The sequence below is a fragment of the Mytilus galloprovincialis genome, chromosome 9 (assembly GCF_965363235.1).
Source record: "Mytilus galloprovincialis chromosome 9, xbMytGall1.hap1.1, whole genome shotgun sequence".
Classification (NCBI taxonomy): Eukaryota; Metazoa; Mollusca; class Bivalvia; order Mytilida; family Mytilidae; genus Mytilus; species Mytilus galloprovincialis.
In genome coordinates, this window is record NC_134846.1 from 5,941,874 (window position 1) to 5,958,696 (window position 16,823).

The window sequence follows — 16,823 nt, forward strand, 5'->3', positions numbered from 1 at the left end:
ATTTATGGTACCAATTTGCATGCTTCAGATTCTCATTTCGACTAAAAAAAGTCTCTTTAGTGATGCTTAAGGCTTAAGTGTTTGAAACACTGACATGACTGAAACGTTACTAAACAGACGTTGAATAACAAATCAAAATGGACCTAAAATATAGACAAATCCGCAAAATGAATACAAGTTTTTCATCACATTTTTGTTGATTTCTTGGGTACAGGTTTACCAACAAAGTACCTATAATCTACAAGCTTGTATGTAGACTTTGACAAAACCACTGTTAAAGTTGGGGTAAGAAGTGGCTTTTATCCTTGCCGTCCCATTAAACATGTTAAATGCAGTCATGGAAAAGGCCTTTCGACATGTCTTTGTTTAAATGAAATAGATTTTCCGATTATCTCCTTAAGGATGTTCGCTCCTCTGTTTCAAAATAACAAGCCCTGTAAAAGACTGTTATAAATTGATATTATATGAATAACGGAACTAAAATAACAGAAAAAAAGGACCGCGTCCTTGTTCTTGAGATACAGTCAATTATATTTGCGGGAAATAATTCTCTCTAGATTTTTCATGCATTTAACATTGGCACTTTTTTTTCTGTCAAAAACTATGAAAAAATAACAAGAATTTTATAAGATTTTCAAAAATAGCTTTTTAAACTATATGTAAAAAATTATGAAATAAAAAGTATGGGTTACTAGTAGCTGGCAAAATTATCATTGGTAATACATATATTAACCTTGAGGATTCAGGATATTTGACAAAAAGTCAAAAACAAAAGTAAAGAGTAGCAACCATCCTTAAATCTCTTCTATTATATAAAACATATAACTACAAATTGTTAAGATGAAAAACTCTGATTGCACTTATAAAAGGTCCTGCCCGCAACCTCGTTTCATGGATCAGTGATTAAGATTTAAGTTAAGTGGTCAAGTCTGTATCTCAGATACTATAAGCAATAAGTCGACCATATTTGGTGTTAAAGTGTATGTGATACTTGCAGTAAAACCTTTATACTACAGACTTCCAAAATATATTCAATCATAAGTAAAGCAGGCGAGACATACCAGTGTATGCACTCTAGAATTGAGTGACGTCGCTCTCAAAAAGAATTAAATTAAAACAAATAAAAATTGTAGTTGAAAGTGTCTAACGGTAGCAAAAACAGGTAAATGTGTATTTTTAGACTTGATTACAAGAAAGAAGTCAACATAACCAACCGAGATAAATTTAAAACAGTTTACTAATTAATTTGTTAAACACAAAGATTCACGGTGTTTCAGTTTTATTCTTATTTATGGTAGATCAAAATTCATCTAAGGTTTAAGATTGATCATGAGCAAAAATCAAACAGCTCCAATATTGAATTTGTGATGCTTGCATAGTGTTGTACCATATTCGCTGAGCATATTCGCAACAGCAGATGCGTGTTGCTTGTCTCCGCACTGCTGGAACATTGAAGCACAGTTTTTCAGGCCGTCCACAAACCTGTAATTGAAAATCAAAAATTGCCAAGGGTTTCTACCGGAACTTGTGCATTTAATCAGAGAATTCTCTAATTTGATTTTATTGGTTTGTCATGCAGCCATCTTTGTTTTTCATTTTCGTTTCGTTTCATTTCATCATGGCTGAAACTAAATTAAATCTAAGTAGAATAAACGCGTGCTCCAAAAGGGATATGGTACTGTTTCAGATTATGAGTAATTCCTCTTTGTTTTAAACGTATAACCGTACTAAACATGTGTAAACTCCAGACGTGTATTATCGGTAGCGGCAGTTAATTTTAAACAAAACAACATAAAATGTTGCTATAATGAAAATGAAAAACTGCAAAAAACTGATCCTATGGTGTCTTTCATGACTGAAGATAAATATTCTGCCATAAAATATGTTTTTAATTTACAAATGAAAAAAATTGACAAACTGGTAAAATGTTGTATAAAAAGAATTGTTTAAATACAAATTTGATCGCCTATTGTTGATATAAAACGCTAGTTGCCTGGAGTAAAACTTACCCACACGTATTTGGATTATAGTCTGTAAAGGAACCTTGTACACATTCCACGAACTTTGATCTGAACTCTGGTTCATTGTAGCATGGTGTTAAACCTTGAATGTCTGAAATGTTAACAGCATTATAAGTATAGGATAAACAACACTTGTAATCTAAATTGACGAACTGCGTCGGTTTTCAATACCCATAACTCACAGGATAACGATCAAAAGGATGACAAAACAATCCTACAAAAACATATATCATTCTAGTTCTGTCTGAGTCTTCCTTGTTCCTACATTGGCCACGTACTACAACAGACAAAGAGGAATCACCTGTAATTTAACATTAGTCAACCAGAGAATTCGACAAAAGGAGATTGAGTGGATTGGCTTAAAGAGATGATTTTTTTTCTCTCTGATAGTCTTTAATCAGGACTCTATGTATTCGGCATTTTCTCATTCTGAACTGATTTTAACTTTTCCACGCGGATGTTAATCTTATCTATATTTTTAAATAACGACTTGTTCCGACAATCTCAGCTTAAAGAATCGAAATCCAATTCTGAATTAAATTTCCTTTTTGTTCACTGGAACCGTATCTTAAGACAGGAAAACATAGATTTCAATACAAAATAGTAGACACACATAAAATCAATGGATATAAAACACTTAATATCAATACTCAGTATTCAATTAGTAATATTTTAGAAAATAAAAGATAAACTCATAATTATTTTCGATTTCAGTTTAAATTCAACTAGCCATAATTGTATACAAAATGTTACCAAAATTTGTGGCATTGCTCATTTACTGTATATTGACCGTAGCATGAAAATATAAATGTCATAGACTGTATACAAAGATCGTCGATGTCCTACAACAATACTAAAATAACTTAGAAAGACATGTCATTATAAAATCTTTAACAAATATAGTAGAAAGTGTAAACACACAAGTTCTAAATAAGACGTTATGAATTACGGTAACGCTGACTACTACAGGGTTAGTCTTTGATCTAATGCAAATGATATCCAAACCTTTTTTATACTCAACACAAACAGCTCTTTCTATATCAGCCATCATTTCAGTTACAAAATCCATCATTTTACACTTGTCTGCCTTCTTACAAATGGATTGTTTCTTCAAATGTCTGCAATACAATATGAAACATCAACATAACAATCTAAAGAATATGAGTAATGAAATAACTCTGGAAACCAACTTATTTTCGCAGATACTTTATTTGGCGTTAAACCCGTTTTAGCCGACTTCGTGGCGATTTATTTTTTACGATTTTCTTAGTTCCTTGATGAATTTATAGTGATGATTCAAATTTTACACAATCGCAACGTTTTATATACCCTTTATTTTTCTACTCTGGGAAAGTCTCGAAAATTAGTTGATTTACAGTAAGAATAATTTTCTACTATCATACTTGTTTTGTTGAAAACTGTAATACCGCAGTGTTGACGTCTAGAGGCTAACATTTTGTGTTGTTTTGGGCGCGCTTTTCCATTTTCGGATACCGCTCATCTTCTTTAATTAATTGCTTCAAAATTAAAAAAAAATACGAGATGAGGTATGATTGCCAATGAGACAGCTATCCACCAAAATTTAAATAAAATGGATATAAGCCGTTATAGGCAACAGTACGGTCTTCAACAGTGAAAAAAAACATAAAGTATAGTCGGCTATAAAAGGCCCGACATGAACAATATGAAACAATTCAATTTAGAAAACTAAAGGTCTAACTTATTACAAAACAATTAACGAAAATCATGGTTTGATTGTTCTTTTTAATTTTAAATGGAATGCTTATAAAACATTATTTAAAGTGTAAAAATGCAGATTAGCTCTTTTGTCAATTACAGCAAAATGATTTGAGTGTGTAGGTAAAGGTAACATCTTTGGTAAGCTTGCTTGCTAGCTGAACCATGAAATCGTATTTAGCTAAGGTATCATCTTCCTTTGGGCGGGGTCAATTATTACAGTTTTGAATTAAAGTAGATAACCAATTAAAAGTAAGGACTGTATAAACATTGTGAAACAAAGTTTGTAAATATGTTTTCAATCTAAATTCAAAATATAGTGTCAACTATAAGCTAAATCACAAGCATGTTGAAGGTGTATTTGATTTGTCGATTTTATTTTAATCGAATAGATGCAATACCTTTTCTATAATAGCATGTGTGAGAAGAACATTTCAAAGATTGGACCCGACTTTTTTACACCTTCTGTAGCACTCCTCTCAAAATAAAATGAAAATGCAAACAAGACAAAGATAATGATATCCATATTATATATATATATATACATATATAATAAGATATTTTTTTAATCGATTAAATCATAATGTTATGTAGAACTAAATATGTACAACATCTAGTTATAATTGAACAGAGGTTATTGATTGAAATGCAATTGACAAATCAAACTCACCTACAAACTGCAAACTTGTCTAACTTGCTGTTCCTCTATATGATTGGTTCCCTACTTTACAATTAAATCCGCCCAAAAGAAGGTAGTACCCTAGCTAATAATGATTTCATTGTTAAGATAGCAAGCAAGCAAACATAAGTCAATGTGGTATAAACTTAAGTAACATTATGCAAGGACTGAAAATAAGTCATAGATTAAATAATCATTTTGGTTGACAAAAAATAGCAACCATTTTCGTTTAGTAAGTTATATACATGTGTAAACTGAAATATAGTCAAATCTTAAAAACGAAAAACATAATGTGTAAACATTAGATAGTGTTCAATATTGTATCTTTTATATTGAAACCAACCAGATTAAAGTTCACGATATTCTGAATTGGAAAATGCTGATACCTTTATTTATTTCTACGGCTCAACATAATTTCAATACCGATGGTTTTTATTTTGTGACAAGTGAAAGAAATATACACATACTGGCATAGCTCGTCAACAGTTTCTGCACCGACATCCTTTAAAGCATCGCCATCATAGAAGAAGTTTCCAACATCTAGAAACTTGTAAGAACAACTAAACACTGGATAGCATTCTTCAGGAACACCCCAGGATGTACCTGCAACTATATGAACACGTTTTGTTAGAAAATTAATTTCTGTCATCACTGAGGTTGTGAGTACGAATCCCCCACGAGACAGGTGCGTTCGACTCATATCTTCATATCTTAATTTACTGGCATTGTGAGTTTTCCTACCGAAGGTCGGTGGTACTCTCCGGGCACTCCGGCTTCCGTCATCTATAAAAACTGAACGCCACAAAATAGCACACTAGTGATGAAACACTAACCAATCAATCAACCATGTAAGAACATTCTGTAACTTGTTAATGTAGGATTGTAGTGATGTTTATAAATTATCTGATATTCGAACAGTAACCAACGTCGAACTTTTGTCGAGGGTTTTTTTTAAAAATCAATTTAAATTATAAAAAGGAAATTTTATAAACAGTTACCTTTATTTGTCTCTTGATAATTAAATTACGATATTAGAACATCGGTACTTATGTTGCTTTAATTTGTTTTGTCTAATGCTTTGAGTTACAATGTAAATACTCATTAAGCATAACAGGCTAATATTTTTTTATACTCGGGTATTGTTAACAAAAGACTCATCAGTGACATTCGAATCAAAATAGTTGGAACGCCTTATCAAAAACCAAGTTAGGGAACATATATTTATTCTAGTCAGCTTCCTCCAGGCATGCTTGGAGGATGCTCCGAGCATTTTAGAGAAGCTAATATCGTTAATAAACCATTACACTCCCATTAATGTCAATCAAATAGAAGAGTTTATAGTTAAGAGCTTGTATGAGCTTTTTGTGAGCCTTTTGTTCGCCTGTAATAATAAAGTTTTACTATGTTGCCCTAGAAAATTAGTTAATTGACACAAAAATAGATACATTAAAACTTGAGGTTAAACAGTTTAGGGACATTTCATCAACATGAGATGAAAAAGCTCTAATTTAACTAAAACATCTTTATATAAATTCGATAAAAGTTACACAACGGTGGTTTCAAATAAATTTGATTACATCCAAACAGTAACAAGTCACCTTAACAGTTATAATTACATGAAAATAAATGTTAACGTTGTTGTCAAATCTATAAAAGATATTGTTGAAAACTATACAGGAAAAAAGAAGTAGATTCATAAACTTATACTTTTTTTAAGAATGATAACAAATCAAAACATGGACACATATTATACCTTCTTCTGAAAATTCATCAAATCAATCTAGAAATAATTAATGAGGCATTTCGAACTGGTCAAATAGGTAGCAACATAAACATTTCTTACTGACCAATCATCAATAAGTGTAACTCTACCACGAGACGTATTGAAAGATTACTGGATCTAATTCTAAAACCATTATTGAAGAGTCATCACTTTTACAATCAAGATACGAAAGACTTCATTTATAAAATAGAGTCACACAAGGTCAAGAAAGAATGCATTTTTTGCCTATGATGTAACGTCAATGTACACAAATATGAAGATTGATAACTAAGAAGAAACAGTTATCAATGCATTTTCATTAGTTGACAAACAAGAATATGCTTTAAAAATTTCAAACAAACAGAATAAACGGCATTTGTAAAGTTAAGTAACAATGAACTCGAATTAAACTGACAGTTATACAAACAAATTATTGGAGCACCTTTTGGTGGTATATTTTCTCCGACATGCAGATTTACATCTGTCTGTCCTATTAAAAATATCTTAGATAAGTTCCAATGGATAGAAAACATCAAATTGTACTGTCAATACCAAGACGACAATTTTATGTTCTTCACAGGCACATTAAAACAGATTGAAGATTTCTTTTACACAGCGAACAACATTGACCCTCTGCTTCAAATCACATTTGAGGTGTCTAGATTTAGTATGACCTATTTAGAATTTACCGAAGTGTACAAAGGTGAAAGATTCCATAATAATTACTTACTTTTTGTTAAATAAAATATACAAAAACACGAAACGTATCAATATTTACCAATCACTAGTGCCCATCCTAAACGCACATTAAAAAGTATTACAGTGTGTTAATATATATGTCATATTAGAAATAATAGTCACATCGCTGAATTAGATAAACATTTAACATTCAAATATTGATACGTTTCGTGTTTTTTTTTTTTTTATATTTGATTGAACATCAAGTATGTTATTATTATTGAATCTTTCACCTTTGTACACTTCGGTAAATAAATAGGTCATACTAAATCTAGACACTTCAAATGTGATTATAAGCAGAGGGTCAATGTTGTTCGCTGTGTTAAAATAATCTTCAGCCTGTTTTAATGTGCCTGTGAAGAACATAAAATTGTCGTCTTGGTATTGACAGTACAATTGGATGTTTTCTATCAATTGGAACTTAATATCTAAGATATGTTTAATAGACCAGACAGATGTAAAATCATATACCACCAGTAGGCGCTCGTATTATTTGTTTGTATAAATAAAATTGAGAAAGGAAATGGGGAATGTGCCAAAGCGACAACAACCCGACCATAGAGCAGACAACAGCCATGTCCATTTAATTCAAGTTCAATGTTTCTTAACTTAACAAATGCCGTTTATTCTGTTTGTTTGAAATTTTTAGAATATATACTTGTTTGTCAAATGATGAAAATGCATTGATAACTGTTGCATAACAGACAATGAGAATGCATTCTTAATGTACCTTCTGCGACTCTATTTTATAAATGAAGTCTTTGGTATCTTGAATGGAAAAGTGATTACTCTTCAATAATGGTTGTAGAATTAGATCCAGTAATCTTTCAATGCGTCTCGTGGTAGAGTTACACTTATGGATGATTGGTCGGTAAGAAATGTTTATGTTGCTAACTATGTGACCAGGTCAAAATGCCTCATTAATTATTTCTAAATTGATTTTTATGAATTTTCGGAAGAAGGTACATGTGTCTATGTTTTGATTCGTTATCATTCTTCAAAAAATTGTAAGTTTGTGAATCTATTTCTTTTTTCCTATATAGTTTTCAACAATATCTTTTATAGATTTGACAGCAACGTTAATATTTATTTTCAAGTAATGATAACTGTTAAGGTGACTTGTTTCTGGTTTGATTTAATCCTTTTTTTTACAACCACTGTTGTGTTATTTTGATCGGCTTTATATAAATATGCTTTAGTCATATTAGAACTTTTCGTTCTCATGTTGATGAAATGTCCCTAAACTGTTTAACCTCAAGTTTTGATTTATCTATTTTTGTGTCAATTAACTAGTTTTCGAGGGCAACATAGTAAAACTTTATTAATACAGGCGAACAAAAGGCTCACAAAAAGCTCATACAAGCTCTTAACTGTTACTTTTATATTTGATTGACATTAATGGGAATGTAATGGTGTATTAACGATATTAGCTTCTCTAAAATGCTCGGAGCATCCTCCAAGCATGCCTGGAGGAAGCTCACTAGAATAAATATATGTTCTCTTATAAATCAAACTGAAAATTACATAAAGTTATGCCAATAATGACAAATATCGCGTGGTTAATAAACTTTGCATTGCCAGAAACCTAACATTTTATAAACAGTAAAACAGATATTCTGTGTCAACATTAAAGTGCGGACTTTTGGGCTGTTGAAACACTCATGGATGAAACGTTCACCAGCCGTGTCATCGACCCAGTATAAAATCACCAACAGGCAAATAATCATCCCCTTGGACATTTGTATATTCTGTTACTAGTATTAGACAGTGTAATTTTAGCGGTACTCTTGCTTTTTCATTATGAACTTAAGAGTATACAATACTTTCTTGTCAAGTGGGAACTTCAATCATCTAACTAAAGAATATTAACAAACACGAAGTACGACATTACCATCCACAATTGGTTTGTCATGTCTTTTTAAAATAAAAAAGGCACATCTGAAAGCACCTCAAATTAAGCTTTGTACCACGAAATTCAGGTTTTCATGTTTGCCAACCACTCTGTTTATGCTTTTGTTCTACGCAACCAGTATTGATGGAAAGACAACGAGTTATTTATCAATAAATTATAATTCAAGCCAGCATGAAAGGGATGGCAATATTCTAAAAAAAATATATAAACATAGACACCAACTGAACACCATCTTCAAGCGCAATGAATCAGCAGCCTATATATACATGTACATGTACTAACGACCCTTTTCAATTCAGTAATAACATTAACGGTACCAATTTTTCTGCACCAGGTGCGCATTTCGGCAATACATGTCTCTTCATTGATGCTCGTGGCCAAAATATGTAAAATCCAAAGCTTATATAAAAAATGAAGAACTATAATCTTAAAGTCCCAAACAGTATAGTCAAATTCGTGTAAGGAATCAGAGCTTTGCATGAGGGAGAAACATTCCTTAATTTATAATGTTTTTTAATATTTTGTAACAGCAAATTTAATACCACAAAAAATCAGTAAATCCCACTGTATACAAATATGCCTAGATTGAATGTTGTTTGTTTAATGTCTAGTGGCATATATTTCATGTTCAGGACGAACACAAATTTTCAATAAATACAAAAGGTAGGTATTGTAAGGAAAGGGTAAAATGGGATAAAGAAATTGTTTTACTTGTTAATTATAGAGCGAAACAAATATTTTTACGACGAGAGATAACAATATTGACATAAATCAATTTTGTTTGGAAAAATATACGAAGAAACTGTTTTCTGAAATCGCAGCTACATTGAAATAGTTGATTTAGTATTTCATGAATGTTCCAAAAATGTATAAAAAGTAGAATATTTAATTTGTATTTTTGAAGAGCCGGCAATTTTTGTATTGTATTTATATAATATATGTATAACTTACACAAAATTCTTCTGTAGATAAAAAAGAACTGTTATGATGTATCTGGTTATCTGTATATAAAATCGTTTTTTCTCCATCAAGATAACGGTAGAACATGTTAAGTAAAATTAAAAAAATCTAGAATTTAAAGTTCATCTGTTCTAATTGACGGAAGGAACAAAATAAGATAAAAATATTGATAGGTTATGGAGCTCATTTTGGTGGGAACGGGCATATTCGGACTTTTACTTGATATTTGCTTTGGTATTATTCTGGTGTAAAATCGACAGAAAGGAATTCTCGAATCTGCTTAAATTTTGGTAAATGACCTTTCAAAAGCTATTGAAGTCTAATGTGAAAATAAAATGGGTGTTATTGGGCAAAATATTTACCCTGTAACGTTGGGAAAAACCAAGGAGTCCGAACATCTAACACAAATTCCTACACCTGACCTAAGTACATCCTTAATTGAAGTAATGCACCTTTTATTAGAGATGTTGCAGAACTGAAGTATTTAGATACGTATACGTATCAAGGTATCCATATACGTGCGATATAGTTTAAATGAGTATCTTTTATTCTGACCCGATAACTTAATCAATGTACATGTATTAATCAAATCAAAAAGTAGTAGTGTACTTGGTTTCTTCTTATTCTTAATTTGTATACAAAACATTGAAATACTGAAGAATGACATTTAAAGATATGAAACAGTACATAATGTAACTTCTAGATTCGAGTGTATCGTAATACTTTCGAGTGGACGTTAACTACTAAAGAATAATCCTAAACGTGTGTAGTTAAAATATATGCAGGTTTCCTTATGTATTAATAATTTAAGTAAGACTATTGAGAACAAGGTCATTCAGGCATTTTCACAAGAAATATCTTGGCAATATGTTAAATTATTCTCTTTTGTTATTCATAATTCATGCAGGTATGCAGGCGTAGGGCATTTCATATCTTGCAATTCGCTACGGTACATGTTTATGTTTGTTAAACAATACGTAAATATTTTGTTTTGCTTATTTATCCCTACATACTAGTTACTGTACTTTGACGAAATCCAGATAAAAAAATACAATCATTTTAATGAAAGATAGTCCGGCCGATTGGTGCAGATATAGAGCAGAATTGTTCACTTGATGAGGAAAGCACGAAACTTTGCATAGTAGTTCTTGGTTATATACCCTTTGATTTCAGCTATGGACCCACTCTGAAAAATCCAATATGGCTGCCATTTTCAAGATGGCGGAAAAACGGTATAAAAATCAAGATTGTCCTAAAGGTATTCTATATAATTTCGGAAATTAAAGTTATGATTCTTCAAAAATGGACTTCATGTTCTTGAATTTGTTATCAATTAATTTTAAAATATAAAAAAAAATAATTTGGTTATTTCTATTACACATACATTTGCAAATATGGCTGCACATACAAAAATAGTGAAATTCAAAATGTTAATCAATATGTTACATGTTATTCTTTAAACGCTTTCAGTTTTAATGGTTGGTATGAAATATGTTGAAACGAGTCGATTGAACGTTAATATAAGTCGGTTAAATGTGGTGGAATAGTAGATAACTCATCTGAACTTTGAGGCAGTGCCGAGGGCACCCTGTCTCGTGTCTCTTCAATGTAACGTCTTACGTCACTTATCGCGTTTTCATCTGCCGTACGCACTACATCGTCAAATTGTTCTATGTAATCAATAGGTGTACCTTTCTTCAGGCGGAATAGGCGATTCCCATCATTTAAAATGGTTAAGGGGCTACTATTTCCTTTTCCAACGACGTGCGAAACCAATTCGCAACTATTCAGCGAGCATGGTCCTAAAATGCACTCCTGAACAGCACTTTTATTAGTTTTAATGGTAACAGTCATTTCTGAGTTTGGTGGAACTGTGATGGTTCGTTTTATGCAAACTTGCTGAGTTGAAATCTCGTTTCCATCGTTAACAAATGCCGCATTTATCACTTTATTGTTGATGGTAATTGTGGGAGTACTCAGGTTTATCACTGCGCTCAGTATGTCCAAAATATCTAGCCTAAGTATAACATCGTCTGTTTACTCTATTAATGTCGAGAGTCGTTCTTTATAGTCTTCCCAATAACAAGCTGTTAACACAAACCACGTAGCATTACGTTCTCAAAATCTCCATTTTTTGCCGTAATTAATTTCTCATTTACTAATGTTATCATTGCAGCAGTGTCCACAATCATGCTCACATTCTGGTCATGTATAGTACCTCGTTCTGCTAAGCTCTTTCAAATGGTTCGTCTGATCACAATATCGGACGAGGCCGTGGGCCTCTGTTCGATTTTGTGATGAGGTGATGTTTCATGGCCAATGGACTTTGGAATCGTGCGTTGGCCTACTGGCCCGACCCTTTGCTGTTTAAAGACTCCATTGTTGGAGTAGCACTTTGATTTGTTCCGTATCCTTGTGAAGGTGATCGTTGTCTGAAATAACCGGGATTTCTGGAGTTTGCCCGTGGAGATGCTAACCGTTGTCTTTGGGGACTATATGATCTCTACCTTAGTGGGTGTGTTGCTGATCGATAGGCATTAAGCTTGGGTGTAATCTATCAGGCGATCTACCGCGAATGTATTGCTCAGGAGATCCTCCATGTGTATATTGATCAGGTGATCTTCCATGATTATTTGATCAGAAGATCCGAGGTTATACTGATCGGTCAATCCACGGCTATGCTGATTAGTTGAAAGCATAATATCAGCTAGTTTTGTGACAATTTGTGCGAGGTTATGCCCCTCATTATCCAAAGGTCTACTCATATTTCCTTTATCGGTCGGTGATACTGCGCCATCAGCAAAGTAGATTTGTCGATGGTTATAATTGGCACTTTTTGATTCATATATCGCCATCTGGTTTGCTATTGAGGTTTTTAGTTGATTCAATGCGTCGTTGAAATTTTCTGGGTTCCTCTTTATTACATGCCTTGAAGAATCTTTGTCTTTACATTCTCGATGGAATGCTTCGATTCCAATCAGGTTTGGTCGTCTGTCTTGCTGAAGCGCTGCTCCAAATGAATGCTTTTTTAAGGCCTTGGAATCATCATCTGTGCGAGCGTACTCAAAGCCAACATCGGCCTGCAATATGGGGCCTACACACATTTTTCTGTTTTCCCATTGTCATCTACCGGCAAATCGTTCAAATTGGCAAATGAACGCCTCCCAAGTCATGGATCCTCTCCAATTGAGTTTTTTGAATTTTTGGGAGCTGTGGGCTTCGTCTCCGGTCCCTTGTACCAAGATTTTCTTGCCATCGGGTATATTCTCTCTCCAATGAGGAGTCTGAAGAAGAGGTGTTGCCACACTCTTTTGGTTTCCTCTGCCCTTTCCTGGACCGCCTAGTGGAGTCAGCTTGCTGTTATGGGAAGCCTGTTAGAGTTCCAGGAGCTGACGAGGTTGTCATAATTGGAGTGATAAATGTGGGATTTGCCATTGACTCGACGGGGATGATACCGTAAGTAGGAACTGCATTCAGCATTGGAGAAACTTAATAGAATCCTCTTGCAGTCAATTGTTTCTGTAATGGTGTGCTGCTCTGAACCAAATATTATTGACTCATAGTAGATGGTAAGTGTGCGTAAGACGACACATAAGCCTGTTGCTGGTATCCTTGATAAGTACTAGAGGGTTTTAGTATGTTCTTAAAATTGTGGAGATTGTTGTTGAATAATTTGAACTGTTTCATGCAGGGCCAAAAACCCTGACATAGGACTTTTGACTTAAGGTGAAGACACCTTCAACAGAGTTGGCGCGGTTGCTGGTTCATACGAACTATAATTGGGGAAAGACCCAAGGCATGGATTTTGTTGTGAACTTTTGGTAAACTTGCGTTGTACTGGCTAAGGTCACATTTTGACTTAGATGGTGTGTCAATTTCAGGAATTTTAACTTCTTTGTTTCGATTGTCCACTAATTCATTTACAACAGATGCCAGTTGTTGGAAGGTACCCTGCTGTTCAAATGCCCTTTTAAATTGAACTGTGTCTACTTCCTCAGGAATTGTCAGCTTGTCCATTCGTCTCACAACAGCATTGAATATCTTATTGGTCTGACCATCAATTCCGCCAAGCAATTATTGTGGTCTATCCTGTCTTCAGACTGCTGAAGTTGCTGAGATATTGCTCTCATCTGTTCGTAATTAATATGCATTGCCTCTTTCTGTTCAGTTTGAAACGTAATGAGACCAACACATATTTTATCAATTCGCGATGATTCGCTCTGTTTTATATTGCGGTAATCTCAGCTGTTATTTGGGCATTAAATTTACTACCTGCTAAAAATTCTTGGTACAATTGTTTAATAGTCATTTCTGAGCTGTCCTCTATTAAAGCGTCCGAGTTCAGCTGTGAGTTTCTCCATATCCCCAAGTGATTAATGTTCTGCCATTTCAATGTTCTTGTCCTTGTTGTCCCCAATTCCTGCCATTTCACAGATATGTGTTTAAATGATTCTCAATTCACAGTTTGATATCTCAAATCACAGCTTTTATGTGTGACCCAAGACAACAAATAGTGTAGCTTTTAATGAAAGCTACTACTGCAGCTTTTTATGAAGGCTTCTACTGTGTGTATGAAATGACAAGCAAGGCAAAATCAAAAAGGACAGATACTAAATGACACTATATATCAATAAAATGCTTATATTCAGGTCAATTCTCAATAATGAATATTTGCTCCTTTATAAGGCGGCCATTTTGAAAATAGCCGCCATTTTGTATTTCAAAGATAGATCAAAACAAAATCTTGCAAGAGTACACCAAGTCATTCAAATATGTTGATTTTTGTGCTTCCAGCATCAAATCCACTGTGGTTTGTGTAATACTGGAAAATATTTTAGAACGTACGGCAGCCATCTTGAAATAAGCCGCCATATTGAATTTTGAGGGTGGGTCCATAGCTAATATTGCTCAGTACACAAAACTGTACCATCATGCAAAAACTGGTGCTTTCCTCATTATTTGAGCAATTTTTTCACCGATCGGCCGGACTAAGACAAATTGTCACAAAACTACTGATTTTGGTAGATTATATCATTTTTTATCTTAAAGATGCATATATAAAATTAAATTGAAATAAGTGTCCACATAAATGTATCAAAGGTACCAAGTTTATAATTTAGTACGCCAGACGCGCGTTTCGTCTACATTAGACTTATCAGTGACGCTCATATCAAAATATTTATAAAGCCAAACAAGTACGAAGTTGAAGAGCATTGAGGATCTAACATTCCAAAACGTTGTGCCAAATACGGCTAAGGTAATCTTTACCTGGGATAAGAAAATCCTTAGTTTTTCGAAAAATTTAAAGTTTTGTAAACAGGAAATTCATAAAAATGACCACGTTATTATAAGAGATATTTGAAACAAAATCCTTAAAATTGGTAACAATCTTATCATGTTAAGAACGTCAGGTACACAATACTTATTCAAGCGAGTTTGGGTCACCTGATTCGTCCTTAATTTTATAATACAGGAACAAAGCTAAATGTTTATATACTAACATTCAATTGTTGTATTACTAGAAAACAACTTTATATGGGTTAAATGAAATGTATTTGTAATGAGTCATCATAATATAGTAGGCGTGTTTGAATTTAAAAATAACCTTGTGCTAAATTGTTAAGAGTCTTAATGGTCAATGCATTCGATAACATTTGACATTTGACCAACTATTAAAATAAAATTAAGTCATACTAATTATCTTATTCATGAAAATGTACTTTCTATAGAAGCCGGATGTTCGTCCCTTCTTCCCTTTTTATGCCAAAAAACTTGACGAGTCTTTACGTTTGGATCTTTAAAAACAAATAACGTTTTGATGTGTTCAGTTACGTTTAGCCCTCAACTTTTGAACTTTTCTTGTCCACCCTTTCACGGAATATTTTCATAAAGTTTTTAAGAATAGTAGATTTTTATTGAAATTTCAAAAATTCGCCGTGACAAACAATAATACTTTGGGGCCTCGGTTGTCAAAGTTGTCGCTACTTTGACCTGGAGATCAATCTTCTGATATCTCTCCGGTTTGTTTGTTTCCGCCGAGTGTCCTGGTGGTTCTCTCTGAGTACTTCGGCTTCCTCCACCACAACAACAGACTTCCCGGTGTCCTAGCACTCGCTTGTGTTGGGTGGGGTTTGATTGTTTTTGTAAAAAATTGTTGTAGTTATACGTTAGTGACACATCCCCATTAATCCCGATAGGGAGTGTACATGGATACCACTGTACCCTCGCAGCTTTCGAGGGGTTCTTCGGATAACGGAGGCATTTACCAGTGCATACATACAATACAATAACTTTACGTATTACAAGGACATACACATATATTAAATGAAAAAAAAAACGTTTGCCTTTCCGAAAACAACTTTCACGTACGGATCATAATGAAACAATGCGAATACAATTAACGAAAACGTGTCATCTCTAAGTTCATCCTTAAGTATTAATTTTATCACATATTGAGGAAAGATAGAAACAATGCGTAGTGATATGACTAGATGTTCATTGTCGTCAAAGAGACTATTTTGAAAAAAAATGCTGACAATATAATATCATTTGTGATGAAATATCAGCATTTAGAAAAAGAAAAATATTTGACTTACCCAAAGCAAGGCCTATTTGAAGGATTACCAAAACCAACATAGTCTTACTTGTTGAAACGAGTTTGATCTGAATATTTCATGCTGAATATGAAAATGCCATTTATTTATATAAGCACGACAAAGTTTAAAAGTTATGAAGATAATTGACAAATGTTGATGTGTTAATTATATGATATTATTATCAAGTACAATATCTATGGAGGTGATTGCCAAATTTTGATGTGTTAGTTTGTGTTATGGTATATATTAAACACGCTGTGATTATCATAAATACCAGCACGTTTTATCCATTTAGTCTCATTTGTTTAAATACCAAAGTGTTTTTTTAATAAATGTAAACTTACTTGAGTATACTAATTACAAGGCATTTGATAAACAAGTATGTTAATTTGTTTTGTCACGATTATCCTAAAATTAT

General features: G+C 33.1%; 1 protein-coding gene across 1 annotated transcript; it reads right to left on the bottom strand.

The window, feature by feature from the left end:
- Positions 1-1,219: 1,219 nt before the first annotated feature.
- LOC143046604 (uncharacterized) lies at positions 1,220-16,547 on the bottom strand. Its single transcript, XM_076219752.1, has 5 exons — positions 16,406-16,547; positions 4,905-5,046; positions 3,027-3,139; positions 2,010-2,112; positions 1,220-1,482 (listed from the first exon to the last, which is right to left on the bottom strand). Exons 1-5 carry the CDS (start codon positions 16,443-16,445, stop codon positions 1,341-1,343), a joined length of 540 nt encoding a protein of 179 aa, XP_076075867.1. The 5' UTR covers positions 16,446-16,547; the 3' UTR covers positions 1,220-1,340.
- Positions 16,548-16,823: the final 276 nt, after the last annotated feature.